The sequence below is a fragment of the Dermacentor albipictus genome, chromosome 3, assembly GCF_038994185.2.
Source record: "Dermacentor albipictus isolate Rhodes 1998 colony chromosome 3, USDA_Dalb.pri_finalv2, whole genome shotgun sequence".
Classification (NCBI taxonomy): Eukaryota; Metazoa; Arthropoda; class Arachnida; order Ixodida; family Ixodidae; genus Dermacentor; species Dermacentor albipictus.
In genome coordinates, this window is record NC_091823.1 from 114,949,255 (window position 1) to 114,972,669 (window position 23,415).

General features: G+C 45.6%; 1 protein-coding gene across 2 annotated transcripts in view; it reads left to right on the forward strand.

The window, feature by feature from the left end:
• LOC135916900 (RNA-binding protein 24-like) overlaps nt 1-22,545 on the forward strand; it is a 126,279-nt gene extending 103,734 nt beyond the window's left edge. The window contains exons 3-4 of one of the 2 annotated variants that reach the window (XM_065450345.1): nt 5,722-5,812; nt 16,475-22,545. In XM_065450345.1, coding sequence (XP_065306417.1) covers nt 5,722-5,812; nt 16,475-16,910 — 527 coding nt within the window. In that variant the 3' untranslated portion in view covers nt 16,911-22,545. The remainder of the gene's footprint in view (nt 1-5,721; nt 5,813-16,474) is intronic. The other variant, XM_065450346.1, reaches the window with a different exon arrangement.
• Nucleotides 22,546-23,415: the final 870 nt, after the last annotated feature.

Below are 23,415 nucleotides of genomic sequence, written 5' to 3' on the forward strand. Positions count from 1 at the left end.
GTGGCCGTACCACTCACTCGAAGATCTGGCTGGAAAACGGCGGTTATCTACACTGTTACATGGGCTGCAACAAGTCTGGCCTGCAAACAAGAGGACACATGATAGTGCACTGACTTGATTTTGTTTGGCCTCGTTTCCAACGCTGTTCGTTTTTCCAAGTCATGTATGTACCAGCTAGATCATCGACATGCATTATATAAATGTATCGATTCGTAAGCGAAATATTAGTAGCTGTTTTTTATGTCAGCATTTTTTAAAAACAGCATAAGGATGATAGCATAACTTGATGCGAAGTGGCTGCACGCTTAAGCAAGGGAAAGCTTTTGTCAGAAGTTGAGCAAGGTGTTGTTTCGGCAACGCAAAAACGTCCATCCTCGTTGTTAACGTATTCTCGTCCGGGGAGTGCTAGGAGTTTGTCTTTGCGTGGTGTGTACAACCTTCATGCATATATTATTACAGAGAGAAGTGGGTAAAAACATATACATAAGGTTTTAAAAAAAACCATCAAAAAGTGGTTCGGTAACATAGCAAAATTTATTAGTTAATTGTATCCGGGAGCGACGATGTCTCATATGGCCGAACGAAATTCTCAGTTGTCCTTGAATGCAACAACGGCGCCGGGAAGGTGGTTCCATTCCTGAGAAGTCCTGAGAATAAATGATTCGCGACAGCTTCTGTTGTGGCACTGAATTATTCCAACCTTATGGCTATGATCAATGCGAAAGGAAATATGGGTAGGAGGTGATATAAGGTTATCACGCAGGAATGAATTGTGGAAATGAAATAAAGCAAGGCGAAAGAAAGCATCTACGCCGGGCTGACAGCGGAGGAAGTAGCTAGGAGTGTTCTCATGGAAGTTACGCTTGATGTACGGCCATAATTTCTATAAATGAAGCGCGAGGCATTGTTTTCGGTTAGCTCCAAGTGATTGAATATTTTCCGCTTGACCATCTTCGTCGCTGCGCGGCAGCGCCACCACGCCATCGCACGAGGCCTATGCTATTCGCGTAATTTCCGCAGCTACCTACTAAGTATGAGGCGGAGTGTAGTTTTCTTGCAATGCGGCTCCATCGCCGTGTGACCGCCGCTCGCACCATTTACCCCGCTTGACAGAGGGTGAAAAATAATGGAAGTCGAATTTTAACTGCGTTCGAATATGCGCAGACGCTAGGTTAGCGGATCTAATCTCGTCGCCAGACAATTTCCGAGCGTTTTCTTTTTTTAATTTTTCCCCCTGCTTTCACAGCTGCGACGACTATGGTGATCCTATAGTGAAATAACGAACGTGGCAGGTCAGTTCGGCGCTCTTCGTGTGCCGTAGCCGACGTCCTTGCCGTGGATTTCTCTGAATTGTGCCTCCCCCCACCCCCCTAGTAAGAATGCGCTGTGCGTCCCCGACCCGTAGCTGCTGGCCGTACCGGCGTGCCTACGCAGCAGGACGACGGAGCCCAGCGCTAGTACTCACTCCCTCGCGCCGCGTTGCGAGATGCGGAAGAGCGCGCGCGACGATGGGTGCTGCCCTCTGTGCGGTGGAGCCACCGTGCAGGACAGAAGACGCGAGTCAGGCATGCTGCCGTAGCCCGTGCTGTTACCGGCGTTCTCTTCTTGACTGTTCCTGCTGCCTCTTGGAAGGCGTCGCACGGGATGACGGTGGGGGGTAGGCAGTAGAGAAGGCCCGGGTGGCGCCGAGAAGCGGCGGCCGAGGCCAACAGCCGACGCTGCGCCGGTACCGACTGGCTGTTATGGGGAGGAAGGGGGGGGGGGGCGACCACGCGGTAGCCGAAGTTTCTGCGACGCGCGCAAGGCTGCGGACGAAGGAACAACAAAGCAAACAAGAGAGACCGCGGTGCAATCGTCGTTGTCGTCTTCCCTGTCTCTCGAAAGATCGGTGTCCTTGCGCTCTGCCGCTGCGCGCTGTGAAAAGGGGGTGGACTGCGGCGCGACCCCCGAAAATAACGCCTTGACGTCGGAGAGTCATCCGGCTCTCTTCGCGGCGGCTCCCCTCTTCATCTCTTTCTCTCTCACTTCGTCTTACCTCGCCGGCGATGGTTCCCGCGTTTTGATTTTTTCTTTCTTTCTCTGCTGCTGCTGCTGCTGCTACTGCTGTCGGCGTCGCCGTTCCCCCTCCTTCTCGTCAACCTCTGGAGGCAACAGCTCGCTGCTCAAAAACAACCTCGCAGAAAAGAACTGCACTGGGCGCGTTTTAGCAGAGGGAGAAGGTGGGGGGGTAGGCCTGGCCACGCGGTAGGTGTAGCAGCAGCCAGCAGCAGCTCTCTGCGCAATTGCCACTACCCCATTGCTGGCGCTTGCTCGTGGCATGGGCAGGCAGGCAGGCTTTCACAAAGGTGCGGGGGGAAGGAGAGAAGAGGGAGAGGCAGAAGAGGGCTCTCTTTCCTTCGTTAGTCGCTGCGCGTGGCATCGGCGTCGTGTCGACCCCGGGACGACGATCCCGCGGTTTGCCCCGCTGCCACAGACGTTTCGCTTGTGTTACTCTGCGCGCACCCCTCTACACTTTTCTCTCGTTGACTGTCATTCGTTGGTTTTGATCGGCAGGCGTTTTCCGATGGGTTGGCGGCACGCACGCGAATCTCCCCAGCGTAAAACTCATCCCAACCCCGTTACGACTGGGCGGGCCCCGGAAGTCACGCTTCTCCGCAATGCGTTGCTGTGACGTTGTGTAGTCGCCGTCTGTGCGAATGCGTCAGAGCTTTTTGGCAATTGAAGCGCAGGCTGGCGCCTAGAGGTTTATAGTGTGTGTAAATAGCCGCGAACACGTGATTAGATTGGTCGTTTGTGCGCTGCTAGCCTTGGCAGCGGGATAACATTGGCATGTGTAGCAGTTGGCACTGTGTGGCACAAAAGAATTCCAGTATCGCGTTGTTATACAGCTTCTGTATTGCCAGTTGCTGAACAACGTTAGATTTCAAATGCAGTTATTTTTTCGAATACGTTCGGTGTTTCAGCAATTCTTCGAGCTGACATTTGGCATGTTGCCAAAATCATGATGCAAATGTGGTGGCAGCCTTCTAAATTGAGGGCTGATGCGGTTGCTTCTCACATTGTGCCTCAAAATATTGGATCTTCTCCACTCAGGCTTAAGATTTGCTGGTATCTAGTGAAAAATATAGATCTAGATTGGCTGCTAGATGTCAAGCCTGGCCATTGCAAGGTAATGCCATCACAAAATTGTGGAGAGTTCTGCTTATCAGAGAGAACATTTGATGACCCACTTGGCGGCACAGTGAAATTCATTCTCCAAGAAGTGTGCAGGTTAGTTAAGTGGAAATTAATGAATTGATCGCAGAAGGTGCTGTCTAATTTAAGAGTTAAATAAGGCTGTGCATCATTTCGTGCAATCAATGCACCTCTTGTGGTTTGGTGAATTTAGCAAAAAGTATCAGGTTCATGCAGTTAGTTTTGTTTACCCAGTAAGCTAGGCTAGGCTTGGAGATATGCCAAGGCTAGTTGAAATTAAATTGGAAAGGCAAGGCATAAAGCCAGTACATTGATGGAAAGGGGGGCTGGTCATTGGTTTCATGACATTGCTCCTCAAACTTGCTGAGGAGTGCATTATTGTTCTAGTTGACATTTTCACAAAAGGACTCACTTGTGATGTGCAAAGCTAAGTGGAATACCAAATTATTTTGTGATAGTTTGCTCCGAACTGCTGCTTATGTCAGGATTAATACTCCGCATTCCTTGAGCTTTGACCAGCTTCATTTGTGCAACTGCAGCAATTGAACTAAAAAATTAACTCGTGGTGAAACAGCTATGCCGATTGCTCCAAATTGTGTAATGAGCAGTAGTTTGCACGATTTTGTACCACGACCCGTCGCGGTTGCTTAATGGCTATAGTGTTAGGCTGCTGAGCACGAGGTCGCGGGATCGAATCCCGGCCACGGCGGCCGCATTTCGATGGGGCGAAATGCGAAAACACCCATGTACTTAGATTTAGGTGCACGTTAAAGAACCCCAGGTGGTCGAAATTTCCGGAGTCCTCCACTACGGCGTGCCTCATAATCAGAAAGTGGTTTTGGCACGTAAAACCCCATAATTAATTTGTTTTTTTTTTATTTTGTACCAAAACGGAATTTTATCAAAAATTTGTGCCAAGCATGTGCCAAATGAGGCACAAGAACCACAGCCTGTTGTCGATACTGCCTCCATGGTAGAACTGAAATCAAACAGAGCAGCCCTAGCCAAAGATATATCCAAATTCGTTGGCTCTACATTTGCTGTTTTCGTGCTTTTGTTGCATATCTTTGGCAGACGTCCCAATGTAATGCCTCTGCACAGTCCTTTTGTCTGTGCCGTTTGTGCTGCAGTTTGGTATTCCTCGTGCCAGCATGACACAGAGCTCACTTGGTTAGGATGACAGACCAGAAAGAAGCCTCTGATAATGTCCATTTGCACATTGTTCACCATATTTGCTGACGGTGCCACTTGGAAAATGTCTTTAACACGTGTACTCAGCTGCTGACATATAGGTTGCTTATGAGTGGGGAACTTCCTTGCAACCTTGCACTTCTAGTTTTTCACTTTTGTGTTACTCAGTGTTCTTTTGCATAGTCAGCTGCTTTTGATTATCTGTTGCCAGCTGCTTCAATTCCTTCCTCCTGTTCTGCTTGTCTATACAGCAGACACATTTCTTTCTTTCTCCTTTCCTCCTCCTCCTAAGGCCTTCCTTTGCCCTTCCCTATGCAGAGTAGAATGTAGGTTCCTACATCAGCAATAGCGGAATTTTCTGCATTACATTAAAACTCTCTTGCATACATTAATGTCACAGTTACTTATCCAGCCCATATAGGCAATATTGCTTGTGTGCGAGCCTGAGCAGTTGGCAGATAGTATGTCTATTATTATGTGCATATTAGAGGTTGCATACATATAGTGAAGAAGTCGACAGCAGCAGCCAAGTGTATAGAAGTGAACTAAACAAACTTAAAGAAACTGACTGGTGGGCTAGTTGGTATTTTATCACTTGAAGTATAGTGCAAACGGGGCACACAAAGAGACAGAGAAGATGAAGACACAACATTACTTCAAAATATTGCACGCCTTCCTTTTGTGACCGAATGAATGCACGGACCCGCCAAACAGCATTAGCATGGCACATGGGAGCAGTCCATGCTAATGCTGTTTGAAGAGTGTTGAATGTTTTCACTTAGTAGCACCATGTCATTGTATTCTAAATGGGTCCAGCACATTGCATTGAATGAGGAGTATTGAGCTACATGGAAGTGAAGAAAAAGAAGTTAACAGAAATTGAAATAAATAAATAGAAAGCTTACCAAGTTTATCACTGATTCACACATTTGTGTGCAATCTGCTTGTATTCGAATTTCTCTCTCTCCCTCCCCCCCCCTTTTTTTTTCCGTCTTTGTAATTGTCAGCCTAGATCTGCTGATGGTCTCCTTTCATGTACATGGGATTTCTCCAGATCTAAAATTGTCTGTCTGTCAGCCCCTTTAAGTATTGTTACATCGGACAGGTGGGCTACCTAGAAAAGGCTCTGCTTCAGATGCCCAGCAACGTCTGGATTTTTTGGTACGCTGCTTTCTTATCGCACGGAATATCGCACTGGCTCTCACTGTTTGCTGCTACATGTTTAGGCTGAAGCTGTGATTTTGGCTTTGCCCAAGCTTCATCGTGACATGTTCTACTGATGTGCTGTACTCGCAGTAGTTAATGTCCCATTTTGTTTCCCTCATTTCATTGCAGCGACATTTCTTCAACATTTCTGTTGTGCAGGATTCCCCTTATCTGTGAGAGCAGGAGGCTACCCAACCTTTCTCCCTAGTCAATATGCTGGGTAAGTAACGCTGCTGGCCTATGCATTTGAACATCTGCATGCTATTACTGGATTTTCACAGCAAACTATTCTAAATGTCCCGATTTTTCTGTGGACGCATCAATCACTGAGGTTTTTCCCAAGTTGCCTACAGTACCTTGAAATTTGACCTTGCAAACATATTGTGGCTTTGTCAACAGCAAATGCACAATCCTACTACTGCCTATGAATATAAAACTTAAGATTGGGCTTAAAGCCTTAAGTAGTGAGCTGACCAATAGAAGGTTGCCTAGAGCACTTACCATATTTTTGTCAAAGAAACGAAGCTTAAGCTCTGTACCAACTCGGATTTTGCTGTTCACATAAATGTGACGGCAACTGTTGGACTGATTTGAACAAAATTTGTTGCATTTGAGAGAGACTCCAATTCGACGGCCTGGAATTTTTTACCAATATCCACAAAAATTGGTAAATCAACAAATTTAAAGAAGTTTGAAGAAATATAACTCTGCACTAAAAGCAGATAGTACATTCTGTAAACTGGATCTGTTGGAGCACCTGAAGTGGACAAATTTCATATATGAATTGAATTCACAGCTTGCACGGATTTGTTTCGATGTTTACGATGGCTTTGTGAAAGTCTTACAAGTTAGTGGTATATTACAGAGTGATGTACGATACATCAATTTTGTCCATTGAGATGAGTTAAGTGTAGTTTACAGAATTATGATATTGAGTTTTTGTGGGGAGTTAGAGTTGTGAACTTAATACTTAAGAGGAAGCTTTAGCTTGGCCCCAACTCCGATGCGACCTTTTTATTAAAATACACGAAAAACGTAGAAACGGTTTTCTGAGATAGCCACTTAGCCAATTTGAATGAAATTATTGCATTTGAGAAAGAAAGTTAAATTCTAGTGACTGTTCTAAATACTTCGATTCAATGCCAGCATACTTCTAAAGAATTTTTCAAACTTGCAAAGTTTGAAAAATATAAAAGCACGAACTTTACAAATTCGTAGCTCTGCACCAAGAACATGTATCGCAGTTTTGTAAATTACATCCGTTAAAGCATCTAGAGTGGACAAATTTGATTTATCAATTTGTATCCTACGTGAGTTAGTTGCATTGGTTACAATAATTTTGCAAAAGCCCTATCGCGTATTAATAGTCTACTTGAGAGCCATTTTTAATACATCATTTTTGCCCGCTTTAGATTTACTATTAGATGCAATTTACAGAACTGTGATATCATCTTTCATTGCTGAATTAGAGTTGTAAACTTGATAGTTCCATTTTCTGAAAATTCGCAGTGTTCAACGATTTTTAATAAAAAATTTGATGTTCGGATCTCCGTCATAACAACACACTGCGCTGAACTACAGAGTGAATCTGCAAGCAAGGTGCATGCTGAGAAGGAGCCTAGGAATTGCTGTGGAGTTTGGGGCAGGATTTTGATTCTTTCTTTTCTTTGCCCACAACTGTCTTTTTAAGTGCAGTCTAACCAAACTAGAAACAGCATGTTTTTTTTTTGTCAAATTGGGCCTCATCACCCATAACGTTTACTAGCCGCGTTTACATGAATGCGTCAGTGTCGCATCGCATCGCATTTCTAGCGCATCACATTCATGTAAACAGCAGTAATGCGCTAGGAAGGCGCACATCGCATTAATGCGCCAGGCGAGGGTAGATTTACGGGCGCGAGTCAACTCTCGCGGAGCATGTAAATGCAGGATCGTCGCATTAGGAATGGTGGGAAGGAATTAGCCATCAACATGGCGGCGGTCCCGGCTGCCCGCTTCGAATTGAATTTGGCGTTTCTTTTGTAAAATGCACTTCATTAGCAGCAAATGATTGTGTAAACGGCTTTCGCTTAGTCTCAGGCCGCTTCGACGATAGAGTATTATGGATACCCTTGTGGTGTTTTCTCGTTTCGAACGAGTCGAAGCCTAACGAAAGAAACGTTCGAGATGTCAGCGCTACCTATCGCTAGAGTCGGAAAATAGCCGCAACGACGGCATATGGCCTCTGAGATCTGAAGATCTCGATGGCCAACTAAAGCTGCAAAACACGTGCGCGGCTTTGCGTCCGCGCACGTGTTTATAGCATACGCTATAAGTTGCGTACGCTAAACTAAAACTGTCTATTTCTCGGCACTCAACCGCCAACGTGCACTCGGCCTACTACCGGAAACCAGTTACACCGGAAGTCGGTTGCACTTCCCTTATACGACACCATGTGGCGCTACGTTCTTGCGAGAGTTAAGGCGTTACATGTAAATGGCGTCACATCGCCTTTCCCAAATGCGCTTGGAAATGCGATGCGCCACTGTCGCATTCATGTAAACGGGGCTACTGATCTCAGTTTACTCACCACAGTAGCTCTGCTGCCATGGCATTGTGCCACTTAGCACAAAGTAATGGATCTGATTCCTGGCGGTAACGGCCACATTTCAATGGTGCGAAAATGCTCATGCATTTAAAATTTCAACGTACGCCAATCGGCTGACATTTATCTGGAGTCTTCAAATAATGGGAGACTATGGCATCTCTCTGCCTGCAATTTGCTTTGGCATGTTAAACTCCACAGTTGAATCGATGTCGGTTTGCTAGTGCTTGCGTCTGTCTGCAAGCAATGAGTGCTGGTTGTGGGATTGAATCCCGGACATGGTGGCCGCATTTCGATGGGGGCAAAATGCGAAAACACCTGTGTACTTAAGATTTGGGTGCACGTTAAAGAACTCCCAGGTGGTCAAAATTACCAGAGTCCTCCACTACGGCGTGCCTCATAGTCACAAAGTGGTTCTGGCACGTAAAACCCCATAATTTAATTTTTAAGCATTAAGTGCTCTTGTGCCAATTTTTTTATTGTCTGTACATGTTTCTTCTGGAACGTTTAGACAGCAATTTTTTTTTGCTCAGCTTTTTTTCTCTCACTCTTTAGAATATTTTTTAAGATTTCACTTTGATACGATAACAAACTGCTTAACAGCTCACAACAGTGCAGTCCTTTTCTGTGGTGTTTAACTGAAAGGTCTGTGCAAAATGGTGGCATCAATATTTTGCTAATGTGTTGTGTGCATACTTCAAGTATGTAAAACGCTAACTATTTCAATCCTTCATTGCAGCTGACATCTCTCCAACACCGTCTCACAGGAATTCTTTTCCTGGTTTATAAAGAGAGCTAGGCAGTGTACTGGGATGAGTGTACCTACACTAGCTGCATGTGATCATAGACAGTATGCAGTTAAGGACAGGATATATTAAAATACTAGCAGATGAAGCACTAGAACACCTTTTTGACAACTAAAAGTTGCGTGTCACTTTAAATGATGCGTAAACATTGAAAGAAGACCATTTAAGCTTTAGATGAATCACTAATCATTATATGTTCACAAGGTTAGTGCTAAAGGCCCTTTGGTGTGTAGTCGATTGTTTGTATCTTCTTATTGCCCATGCTGTCACACGCGACAGCTCACGGCAGCAATAAATATCACGCGTCGCCTTTAGAAGAACCAATTCACATCACATGTCTGGTAAACTGCGTCTACCTCACCAACACATCCTGTGCTGGCAATGCCAAGAAAATTGCCTCCAATGCCTGTAGGCACTGTCCATGCTTCGTTTGTATTTTGTTCACAGAATGATGCCATCTTTCTTTGACCATTATTGTACACTGGATGAAGTTGGCTTTATTTAGACCTTTTCAACTTCTATACTCTAAACTTATGGTCCACAAATGTTTCAGGTGTGTGTCCGATGTGGGATTCTCACACCGTACTCTTGGGACAAAGGAACGACAACACAGTAGTGCAAACAATCACAAGGGCATTTATTGCACCTTTCATAGATCAATGCCCGCTAGCCGAGTTGCTATCCACAAAACATGCCGATGGGCGCGCGACAAATCTAGAAGTCCGACTCACCACGACCGGAAGCGAGCGAATATGTTCGCCCCATGCTGGATCCCAACGCCTGGTCGTTCGCGTGTATGGTCACGTGAATCGTGGCGCGTTCGAAGGCGGCCACGCGGGACGGTCTCGCCGAAGCATCGGTCGGCGCGCGGCACGGCACGTCCGTCCCGCTTGCTTCCCGAACCCAAAGAGAGCAAGCGCTTTCCTTTTGGCGCCCAGGTAACCTCGTCTGTCGGCGACGTTAGCAGCGCAACACTCGCGCCATCTCTCGCACTGCGCTTCAACCACATCGACCGCGCGGGCGTCACGCAGGCCACGCGGCGAAGCGGGAGTACAGGAGACGCGCTATGCGGGAAAAACATCAGGGGACGCGCGAGAGTCGCGCATCCCCACACAGGGTAACTGGGAGAGACTGGGAGAGCACTTTTCTCACTTGGCATTGTCTTGGGGCTGCGAAAGCTAACTTGGCCATGTACTGGTCAAACATACTGTATTTACTCGAATTTCAGCCAATACTTTACTTCAAAAAATAAACGTACGAAATTAGATTCGTGGAGGTGGCGGCTTGGCTACAACTGCCAGACACTGCTGACAGCAGAAAGATCAATGCCACGAGGGGGAAAAAGACTGATCGTATAAGGACACAGAGAGGCAGTAATACAAAGGTGAAAAGGGTCACAAAATGTTCCGACACATAGCTTGGAACAAGTTCAAGTGCCCGTCTATTTCGACACGCCTTTGACATGTCTACTAGGTTTTGACGGCATGAGATGAAATTCCGGCTGTTCTTACAATGCGAGCATTCTGAAAGTGTAACATCCTGATGATGTTGCATGTTCTTTTTGCCATGAAATGCCTTTTTAATTTGTCTTGCATTCGAGGAAAGTTTTTATTTTCTGACCTTCCAATTTGGGGGGGTAGGCCTAGCATTGATGCCAGCCTGTATTTGAATACATGCCATGCCTTGACAGTTGATATAGCTAAATGCAGTTGCCTCAGTCTTTCTGACCCTGTAGTAAGTGTATGGCTTCACGCAATCTTCAGCTCACTTCGCATAAGTTGTGTACATTGAAAAAGTTATGAAAAATTGAAGCCAAGTTTTATTCATCATCATCATCATCAGCCTATTTTGTATCCACTGCAGAACAAAGGCCCCTGCCTGCAATCTCCAATTACCCCTGTCCTGCGCCAACTGATTCCAGCTAGCACTCTCGCATTTCTTAATTTCATAGCACCACCTAGTCTTCTGCCGTCCTCTACTGCGCTCCCCTTCTCTTGGCACCCATTCTGTAACCCGAATGATCCAACGGTTATCAACCTGCACATTACATGACCTGCCCAGCGCAATTTTTTCTCTTAATGTCAATTAGAATATTGGCTATACCCGTTTGCTCTCTGGTCCAAACCGCTCTCTTTCTGTCTCTCAATGTTATGCCTAGCATTCTTCGTTCCATCACTCTTTGTGTGGTCCTTAACTTGTTATCAAGCTTCTTTGTCAGTCTCTAAGTTTCTGCCCCATATGTCAGCACCGGTAAAATGCGCTGATTATACACCTTGCTTTTCAATAATAAGGATAAGCTTCCAGTCAGATGAACTAGAGATGAACTCTAGTTCATCTCTAGTTCAAACTGGGAATCTCACCAGCATATAAAACTGGTCATTCATTTCCTCTGTGCCAGACAGCCCCTTCGTTGTCTTCTAGATGGAGAGATAGGCTGTGTTCCAGTACTCGCCGTAGACGGCTAAGCGTACAGCGGCCCTCTTAAGTCTCATTCCAATTCTCACGAAGATGTCGAAGTAGACACCTTCGTAAAGACAGCATCGAAGTCAAAAACGATGCTGGCTACTTTCCTGACCAAACAAGATGGCAGCTGAGCAGTACGCTTGGAAAGCCAACTTCCTGTTGGCTTTCTAAGCGTCCTGCTTAGCCACAAGAAAACATAGACACACTATCCTTGGCCCTCAATGCTTAAGCTTCAAAGGCGCAAAGATTTTAAGCACAGAAATAATGTGGGCCCTTTTCAAATTTTTCTTGTGGCCACGAGGTGGCATCACGTCGCAGAAGCGTCTTTCATAATTCTTCCAGAATGCTAGAAACACGTTCGGTTATGTGACCTCAAAGCTGTCTTGGCTGTCTCCTTAGCTGTCTATGTAGACTGTCTCTGATGCTGGCCAGAATTGCAACACACCTACAAGGTGTCTACCAACCGGGAAAAGCGGGAAAACTGGGAATTCTCAGGGAAAACTCAGGGAATTTGTGCTTCTCTCAGGAAAAACGAGCAGTAATGTTATTGAAGGGGAACGAAAATCGCGGTAATGCTGACTCGAGTAACAGAGAGGAATCGTAACGAATCCTCTTTGACGCCATGTCGTCCGCTGGAGGAGTTGCCAGAGTACGGTCAACGACTGACTTTCCGGACGCCTGACAATGAGGACGGCTCCGCGGCACCACCACGTACCCCATAGAGTGAATGTATAAGAACTCCTGAAATTTCACTCACGAGAACTTTTCGCCGTCCGATTTTCCAGACTTTCTGCCATGACCGCAGCTTCAAAATGGCATTTCAAAGCCCCCACCACCGGCGCTCTTGCACGCAGATCTGCTGGCAACTGTAGCCACCACCGCTGTAATGCTAGGCCTGTAAGATTTGTCAGGCGATCCCACCGCTGGCATACAGTTGTAGGAGTTGTCGGACGATCTCGCCGCTGCCACCATTTGTAAGGGTCGAAGGTCGTAGAGAGGAACTTGGGAGGAACTAGGTGAACAGGGTTTATTTACAGTATTTACATTTTAAACATGGGATACATTTACAAAGTCTAGCGGGACTCCCAAATGGAGCCCGCAAGACGAAGCTTACAGCAAACGAGCACATAGCTCACAAGTACGATCACAGAGCACAACGACGAGCACACACTAGCACCCGACAACAGCCACTTCGTGTTCCCTAGATCCCTAGGTGAGGCAAATACATTCGTCCAGCCATCAAAAAAGCGTGGATGACGCGAGAATTGTTCACTCAGTGGCTGCTGCAGCTCGACGACACAATGAAGAAGAAAGACAGAAATATTATCCTCATCGTTGACAATTGCTCGGCGCATATCGTGATCGTGCAATTGAGCATTGTGCGACATGAATTTATGCCCCCGAATTGTGCTTCCTTGCTCCAACCTTTGGGCCAGGGCATCATCAGATGTGTGAAGGCCGAATTTCAGAAGGGCCTTGTGCAGCGCCTCCTGATTAATATTCGACTGAAGCTGCACACACAGGTAAACATCCGTTAAGCTGCAGAAATGCTTACAGGGTCGTGGTGGAATGTGAAGGCCAGCACTATCAGCAACCGCTGGCAAAAGGCAGGCCTTTTAAAGGCTTCACCTACACCACAAGACTGTGAGGACACAGAGGAGCTCAACCCAGAACTGTGGAATGAGCTTACCGTGAAGCTCCTCGTCGACACCATGGTGATGTTCAATGATTACATTGACAGCGACAGCGCGGCGGCTACACCAGCAGAGCTCACCAATGAAGACACAGTGAATAAAGTGCGTGAGCAAGAAGATTGGAGTAGTGACGAAGACGACGCCGACACTGGATCAATGCACGAAGAGGAAAAGATGGTTTCCAGCTCGGATATTTTAGTTTTTCTAGAAAAGACGCAATCATTCCACGGGCGCTGTAAAGATGTCCTCGATGACGTTCAGAAGAAGGTCGAGGATGTGGAGGCGTTCGTCCTGCAGCGCTTGCTGTCTACTCGCCAGAAGAAGATTACAGACTTCTTCAAGCAATTAATTGTAGTTAAACTGTGCCCAGCATTCTCTTTGATTATTTATGTAAGAACACGCATTTATGCTGCAAAGGTATATAATTTTTGTTGTCGAGTTACATTACTGACATGAAAATATTGGTTTTCAGTACTACGATAATTCAAATTAACGAATTGAATTCGGCGGTTCTGCGGAGTTTGTTGTAACGAAATTCTACTTTATTCCTTAATTACACACGCGTGCAACCGCCATCTCCTGTCACAGTACAGGCAACAATATGCCAAATAAGTGCACTGGCAGGCCTTCGGAGCTTTTTTTGGATGTGCCTGTGGCGATTTGAGCCCTTAAAAGGCCCCTCACCAGGCCCCATAGCAAATTTTGGTTATATGGTGGAAGTTGTTACGTGCCCTCTAGGGAGCGTTCCGCAGCAAAAATTTTTTCAAATTGGCTCATGAGTAGCCGAGTAGCCAGATACCCATGATTCCAGCAGGCGGGCTCCACTGCCAAGCAAGACGCTCTCTCCACTCATGCCGTCTACCCTTCGCAAGCGAAATTCCTTCCCTGCATTCTCCCATACCGGACCTTGAGGATCGTGTGACACATACGTCGCAGGCCCCGCATTCATTTTTTTTTTTGCTCCTTTTTTTTTCACTCTTGGCGCTCTATACACTTCCGCCGACAGCGTTGCGCGTGAACTGCTGTCTCGTTCGCGCAGCACACGATTTTGCATGCTGTGCACAAGGAAACATGACTAGCGGTATAGTTCAGTGCTACACGAATACTGAGGCAGAACAAGGGGATCATAGAGCGTGACCATGCTCTGGAACACAGTAGAAAATGGCATAGTTTCGTTACCTGCGCACATGACCACACAACCGTGGAAACAAGCAGACGAAGCGGAAGTACATCTCTCTTGCTTCGGTGCAAAGTAAAACAAAAAACATGCAAGAAATTCCGTTTGTGTGTTTTATTATTTCTCTAAACTTCAATCCATCAATTCAAGCAACAAATCGCACAGATAACAGATGTTGTCTTGAATAATTCTCGAAGTCACATGTCACCATGAGCGACGTCACACTACGGACACGATTACGTAGGTGTAGGGGCACGATTACATCACTGTCTGACTTGGAGCGCGGCGGCCATCAGTGATGAGGGAAACGGGGTTCGGATTGAAATTTCAGATCTTTCCACGGCGTGTAGCGATGTAATATTTCGCAGACACAATTGTTATCATGCAATGTATGCTCTACGCTTGTCAGCTCAAAATGACCAGACCTGGTGAGGGGCCCTTTAAGGGCAGTAAAAGACATGCATTAATTTTTTTCAACTGCCTGATTTTTCTTGACGTTTTTGTGGCCCTTAGTGAGTCCAGAAAATCTGATGTTGACTGCACAACTGACTAAGAGGATGCTTCAAATGGTCCGTGGGGTAAACGCATGGCGGAAGGAGAACGAGAGCGGAAACGACCTATGCATTGAGGAATGAATGGGAAAGGAAGCATGCCGCTTCTTCTTTGAAGGAGCTTGAGCTCAAAAAACGAAGTGTTGACTGACGCCAAGATGCAGGTGTCCCTCATCCAAACCAAAATAAACTCTTTAGAGCAGGGAAACACAACACTGACGCGTTGTGTGTGGGCTGAGAGTATGTCGGGACAGTTGAGGTTGACTTCCCAGCTACTGAGAGAGAATCTTGCTTGTGACAAAGTTCGAGCCTCATACCAATGAGCTTGCTATCAGTTGATAGAAATAGCTCATATTCGAAAATATTTGCTTCTGTATGCATCTCCTTTTTATTCGTATATACAAAGAATGTTCAGCTCAATTTGAAATGGGTTTTACCACTTTTTTTAGAAGATATTTGCTGTGCATTTTACTACCCCCTCCGCCCCTTTCTGTTTTTTTTTAAATAAAATAAACGCTACTACTTACTATTCAAACTGGATTACGTCATTCCTTATATTTTAGCATGCTTACTAGAGAGTGACAGCATAGGGCGACATAGTGTCAACCCATCTTGACTTAAAACAAAGTTCTGTGTCACTCAAAGAATTTTGCAAGGGAACTTGGGGAAAACCTGGAAAACTCTGGGAATTTAGAAATGTCAACTTGGTAGACACCCTGCACCCATATAATGCCTGTTATGGACACTAAATGGGAATTGTACATGAATAGAGGCAACATAATTTAACGCTTTGTACAAACAGAGCCCTTGTAAAAAAAAAAGAATAACACGATCACTTGGCCTTCTGGAGAATCATTTTTTTTTTCTTACCCTAGTCCACATGCAGACACTTATTTGACGAGTCCTGACCGTCCTCCCATACTTATACTAGAGTAGATCTAGGGATTTGAAAGAAAGAGGAGTCCGAACTATCTGCCTCATTTCCCTTGCAGGTGCAGGTTGTCTGAGAGGTTCATGAACACTTGAGGTATTGTAGCTTGCGTAGCACGAACACATATTGTGCATGTGCAGCATGCTTTTCAAGTGTGATTTTGCATAGTTGAGGCAGAAAGTATAGGTGCAACCTTTGTGCTTTGCGGATGACACAGGTCTGGTAAACGAGTGGTGGTTTACGCAACACACTGAAAACTTGATGTGCCATTTTGGAGTGTTTAGCATGTTGTTTGCCAAGAAAGGGTAATATTACTCATCATAACAAATCTCTCCCTTTCTCTCTTTTTGTGTGTGTGTAAACAAGATGGGGCACTTATCACGAAACAAAACAGCATGCATGTGATAGGTTCTTTTGTTTGATAGCCACAATATGAAATGTACGTATGCAATCTACTGCAAATACGTATGCTGTGCAACTTTGCAGTGAATGGGACTGCACGTAAAGTGTGCACTGCAATTGGTTGCACCGACCTTCTGCGCACTTTGGAAGCAGATAATTTCCACAAGTTACCTACCAGAAGCATTCGTTCTGTAGCATCTCACGTCATGCTTTGACTTTCTGCGTCCACCCCTATTAGCAGCTGTCGTTATCTGCTTTGGCATCCCGTGCGCAGGCTACACCAGCCATTTGTCTACCCGTCCGCCTACCTGCACACGCCGAGCCTGATCCTACCGCCACACCCTCCCCTCTCGCCCGCTGCGGCCGCCTTCTATGACTACGGGCCATCGCCATTTGGACATGGGGCTGCAGCTGCAGCTGCCTCGGCCAACCAGGCTGCGGCCGCAGCTGCTGCAGCTGCCGAACTAGGCTACCCATTCTCGACAAGCCCTTCATCCGCCGCCCTGGCCGCAGCTGCTGCTGCCAGTTACCTGGCACCACCGCCGCCTCCGCCCACAGCTGCACACCATGCCGGGCAAGCCGCTGCAGCTGCAGCTGCTGCCTACTACACACTGCAGCAGCCCCTGGGGGCGGTGACTAGTGGCGCTGCCGGGTCCCTGAGCACCATGCCATATGCCGCCACGCAAGCTCAAGACGCCCGGCTACAGTGATTTGGGTGGTGGCCCTGTTCGCCTCGTGCTGCCCGCCGCCGCCACCCACGCACGCAACCGACACTTTCAAGTAGTCTAGAGCAATACCAAAGCAGGGGTGGGTACATCGGCAGACATATAGGAGGCTCGTCACACCACCAAACCGGGGCACCCAGGTGCTTGCAAAGATGATTCCGAAAGAGCAGCACTGGTGAGGAAGATATGCCTGGTGGACTGCTTGGACGAACATTTTTTTTAATAGCTAAATCTTATATTTTTGCTGATGTTATCTGAGTCCTTGGGGCAAGCTCCTTGCAGTAGTAAATTAAGTGTGATCATCTGTTATGGGCAATGCAAACTTTTCTTTACTGACCAGAAACTTTGTGGAGTGCATGCACACATGGGGTAGGGACGCCGCGCTCAAAATTGATGCAAGGTGTTTAAGTTGTTTTACTGGCCTCTCTTTTCTAGTCTGAGGGAATTAGACATCCCATATTTGCTCAGGAAGTTGCTGTAGTTAGCCATTTGTTTTGTTCTATGGGTGGGTCTTGGCAAGAGTACTATAGTCAAGGTGCCTCTTATTTCATCACCTGCAACATACGTGCAGTAGAAATTGCTGCTGTAGTCTGTGATGATCCTTTTCTGTTGCTTCCCCTTTCAAAGTGCACCGAGGGCCAAACTTTAACGAGTACTTGCTCAAGTTGTGAAGTGCCAGCATTCCATGTCGTGTTGTGTGCGATGCTGCATGCTTCTTGGAATTTTGAAGGGATCATATTTTCGCCGGAAATAGCACTTGAACGAACTATAGTCTAATATTGAAAGCTAGTCATTACCACTGTTACTGTGCATCAGGATGAATGACAGCTGCTTCACATGTGCACTCGAGCAAGTGGCATTGTTTGCACTTGAGCATCAGGAACACTTCAGCAGTGCACAGTCTTAGGCACGATTGATTAACTCGTAATCCGTCGACTAAAATTAGCCAGATTCCAATGTGCTGCCACAGCTTCGACAAAGTTTCGGTTACCATTGTAATGTCAAGGCTTTGCAAGGAGCTTGCTTCAAGTAGACAATGCATAGACGGGGCATTCCTCAGAAGTGTAGTTAGTCCAGAATGCTTGCCAATCTTTTCAAGGGCGCCTTCAGTGGTCACCCAGCATGCTGCTTTGTGCGCCCCTGGCTGAATGCGCGTCCCCCCTCGATGGCAGGTCACTTTAGCAGACAGCCTGATGTTTTATTAAGCCGCCAGCATTGATTACAGAAACACAGCAGCACTTCTGCCCTTTCAATATGTGGGGGCTAGCTTTGTACCAAAAGAGAACTACTACAACAGTCTGGTACCACTGTGGGGTCTGATGCTGCCGCTGTGCTTCTGTGGGCAGCCGTCGCACAAGAGTACATGTATACATACGCAAGACACAGACCACTTAATTAACTACACTCTTTAACATGCATGATGACCGCCCTGCGTACCAAAGGGGCACGTGGTAACACTTCGCATGATCATGTTGCTACAAGCGTATGCGCGAGCTCCAAATGCCTGCAGTGTGCTCTTTGCCTGCAATCATGATTGCGCACCCTGCATTGCTTTTTTTTTTTTTCCCCGTCTCCATGGCTACCTAATCGGCACTTTATTTGGTAGCTATTTGGCATTCTCCAGCATTCTCTTTGTGGTCTTTCAAACTTGTGACAGTTTGAAGTGGCTGTTTAATTCACAAATGCTGTTGTTAATGAACTGCTCATGGAAGTTCTGATTGCATTGTTGAGTTGGTTTTTCCTCTCGTTGGCTTTGAACATTATGCGCAAGCAGACATGGCAAAATTTTCTATACAGCTCGCAAAGACTATTCTTTTTTTTTTCTGTTAACTTTCTGTTACGTTTGCAGAGATGTTTCTGTCATGGATGCAGTGCAAAGAGTATCCTGGTGGCATCATTTGGGGCATCTTATTGCTAGCAGGCAGCCATCATTTCATACACCCCATTCATTCTGCATATCAGTGCCTTGTCTGCTAGAGGAAAAAAAAAAAGAAGATATAAAACATCATCGGTGAATAATCTTCACTCTCGTCACTTGCTGCTCAGTGAAACTGCTTGCTTTCATTCTCATTTCTATTTGTTAATTGTTTGTAAATGGCTGTTTTCTTTTGCTTGATGCCTGCTGGTAGCATTGATGCATGCAGAATGGTGCTGTCAGTTCTTGCACACTGAGAGAACGCCTGCTGTAATCACTACTTCAGAAGGTGGCATCACATGCTCTTAGTGATGTGAATGACCTTAAGATGAGAATTGTCTGTGTTGCAATGTGCCACCGTGAATTCTGGCAGTTCTTTAAGCCATCACATGGTCTATTTTATGACGGAGCTTTGAGCTAGCAAGGTGAGAGAGCAGTACAGTGGTTCCCCCTTTTTTTTCCTTTTTTTTCTCACTAGCTCACAGACACGCTATTTAAGTACTGTCTAGGTTCTGTAAAATGCCACCTCATTGTGATAACCAAATGCTCTTGCATGTTGTTGCTTCTCATTGCTTTTTTTTCTCTCCCTTTTTTCCCCCATCTTTCACCCAATCATCTATGCATCACCTCCAAGAGACGCTCATTCCGGACATGCCGGTGGAAATTTTCATTGAAACAGTTTTAGGGGAAATGCGAGAGGCACGAAAACTAGCCAACCAAGTTCTTTCAGGAGAGATCGGCTTGAAGAGATATTTGTGCAGACAGACCCACGAGGCAGAATTGTTCTCGGTCTGTATACATACGTCTCGCAACTCCTGCTGGAGAAAAGAAAAAAAAAAAGAGATTATGGGTGCAAGAGCTCGAAAGAAGATGCAAGAGCTCCCGAGAGCCTCTTGTTGGCGATGTCACAACTCACTTAGTTCGCGACGGCTAATTCCAAGGTGCATGTAGTGATTGTAGCTCTGCAGACTGTGCGTCCCAGCACATGCATTTCTTTCCGAGTCATCTCGTTCTCTGCATTGAGAAGGCAGGTGAAGTTGGCTGACATGGCGCTTATGACTTTTCCCCCCCCCCTCTCTCTGCGAAGAAGCTAGAAACCAAAGCAAATTTCTGTCTCCACATGTCGCTGTGCGTCATGTACAAGATGAAAGAAAATATGTAGCTAGGATGAACTATATTTTCCTCTAAAGATTCAGAAAAAAAAAATGCTGCCTTTGTATTCAACTTTACACAGCTGCAGCCTTCTTGCCACACGCGAGTACCTACAGGGTCTTTCTCAAATGCCTTATAGAAAAACACGCAGGAAATTGTGGGCCTTGCAGGCCGTCGGGTTTGACTATCCGACGGGGGACAGGCACTTGTCTCATAAACACTGGATCTCACCCGCGTGTCTCTCTCTCCTTTTTTTCTTTTCTTTTATAAACATTGTTGTTCGTCTACTATTTATCACTCCCTGCCCCTTTTATTTATGTATTTATTTTTATTTATGTTTTCCCTCCCTCACACTTCCCTTTTGTACCCCAAACTTTCTTGTTGAGACGACGGAAGGCACAATACGGTCGAACATTTAAGCAAGGTGCTTTTCCTAGCCTCGAGCTGTGGCAAACGCACAGTCTAAACAAGGCTGTGTGTGCCGCGTATCAGTTGCATGCGTCAGAATCATCTGTGTGCTGTCGTTCAGAAACGAGGGATGCACACCTGTGCCACTCTGTGCTGTCATGTGATCCACAGCAGCTGCTGTTGTCCGCGCGTGGCAGCTCAAACGGAACGGGGCAAGTCCTAGTCCCAATGTCCGAGCTTCAATGAACATGTCGGTGTTCTGACAAGCCCCCATAACTGTGGCACTACTGGAAACTTGATGCAGTCTTGGTTCTCAAAAGCCGGGTTCCTTTGAAAACTTAAACTTGTGGGCTGCCTATGTTCTCCTGCTGTCTGAAGGTGCGCATTGGATTCGAATTGGCACCACAAGGTGGCCAGTGCAGCAGCAACCACAGCAGCAGCTGTATTCAATCTGCGGACTCTTGCTCAGTACTATACAGCATGTATATTCCAAGTTGTTGGGAACAAGCATTTTATGACTTGCGCTTTGCTTGTCGTGTTCAAAGCTCATCCAAAAAGGAGAAGAGGAGGGGTGAGCTGCTCAGAGCTTTGACAGAGCCATGAACAGAATAGATATGGCACAGTTATGGCACATCGTGTCTTTCGAGGCTTCCGAGATCTGACGTGCTTTTAAAACTCTATTCACGCCGAAAGGTGATCAACCCCTCTATACATTTGTGCATTCCCAATCTCCGCAGTGGAGTGTCTATGCATTTGCCACAGCTCTGGCGAAAGCTGGAAGCCGTTTTCTACTAGGATGCGTAAATACCCCCCCCCCCCCTTCCCGTCCGTCCGAGTCTAATCCAGTACCGCTGTCACATGTAGCCGTGTAAATGTCATTTTGCTCAAATGAGTTCTCGCAGAGGTGCTGTTGTGAAAAGAAATGGCTGTGATGCAGCAACATTTTGTGGCAGTGGTTCATTCACCCTTTGCTCGAATGCTGCCCACCTGTTTCTTTTTTTTCTTTTAAGTGGATATTCGTTCAAGACGAACTCATTTACATGAAATGGCCTTTACCTATGCTAGCATGACACGGACATAGCTAAGGTGGATGAGATGTATATTTTACACAAGGAGCGAGAGAGAGAGGAGGAACACTCATTATTGTTAGAAACTTCTAACCAGTCAGGTTTTATACTGAGCCTCATGCACATCACTCACACATTGTCACAGAACAATCAGGTCAGAGAAATTCCACCAGTTTCTGTCTTTTTTTTAAACCTTCCATTTGAATGCTATTTACTTATTTTATCTCAACCAACAGTTGTCTTTGTTTTTGTTCCGTTCTCTTTTACAAGCAGTTCTCTATTCTGCTTTTAGATCGCACATTGCCTTAAGACATACTGAAATTCGACATTGAATTTGTTTTAATTTGAATTGCGTGCCTTAAAGGTTCCAGGTAACAACCAAACAATGGCTATTGTTGTTTGTAAACTGACAATCATGTAAGTTTTTAAATTGGTAGCCCAGAGATGCCTTTACTGGTTGTATAAATGGTAAAGCGCCAAGCCTGCCTTAACCATAGCTTTAGACTTGGGGGGGAGAGTAAAAGAGTTCCTGCTCTATCCTTTCCTTGTTCTGCAAAAAAAAAAAAGTCTTTTGTTCTAGTCAGTGTGCTATAATATTATGGACTCTAGGAACTGTGCCATTTTAAACGCCAATTTTTTTTTCCAATTGAATGTGGTCTTCATTGGACGAATGTGTGATGCAGAACTGTTCTATGCGAATGATGTGGTATGCCTGTTCTGGCATTTGGAAGAAGTGTTGATCTGGACTGATTGTGGACATTGCAAAATCGTTTGCTTAGATCAAAGATGGTGTAACACTTGGAACACTGCGCACTTTCGAGATACGCACAGATACTTACCTGTTCCTGTTTAATACACTCAACATGTGTAAAAAAAAATTGAGATATCTGATGCTATGGTTTATACTGTTTATCACTGGTGTTATTTTCTCGTAAAGGGGCCCCTAAAGGAGGGACAAATAAGAAGGCAAAAATGCTGAGTAATTAAGGCCCATTTTATTCGCTCTGATGTTCTCAATCGACCTGATTGTGATATGTATCCTAAGAAGTTTCATAATAAACTCCTGTACACTTGGTTACATGTGACGATCCTGTTTGTGTTCATATACATGATTTCACCTCTACCCTACGGTAGATAAAACTGAGTAGCATGAAGCTTTTGGGCTAATTTGTGTTATTCTTTGTTGCTTTCTCAATGGTTAAAGGCACCCCCTATATAATACGCCCTCCACTTTCTGGGGTATTTGTTTTATCCACTAGAAATAAACCTGGGAGTGTTAGCCAGCACCACCACTCGCAAGCCTTGGCGGCCAATGTGGATCTTCCTTTGTTGGCTTCTTACGATATTATTAATAATCGGGACCCTTGGTTCCCTTTCTTCTCATAGGAATACAAGAATAAATTAATCTGCCACAGTCAACATGACATCCAATGATCATTTTTCTACACACGCAATGTAAACTTTTGAAATGCACAAAACAAAAAGCTAGTGTACTACCATATTCTGTGTCGGCATGACAGCTTTCATAGTAATTGCAGTGAAGTGAGCATGAACAAAAGCAAGTTTATGCACTTTGTCATTGCATGAAGTTTGTTTAATTTTAGTGTAATTTAGGGGCCTGGAAATTTTGGCTATTTTCCCAGGTGCTGGAAAAGTTTTTTTTTTTTTTCGTACAATAACTTTTTTTTCCAACCATTTCCATATTTCCATAGACAAGAGTGTGGAGACAGCAACAGAAGCACAAATGCCAGCTTCCATTTTATCCAGCATGTGTAAAAAAAAACACGCAGAAACTCCTGTGGGAGTTTTCTGAATATGTGTAAGCATTGTGCCACTTGCTCATCTCCACGCAGCTAGTTGTCATTGTCAGTGTTGTGAAACATTATCCAACCAGTATAAATGACAGTGCTGCAGCAACACAAACTGCTGCAGAAGGCAGTGCAAGGTG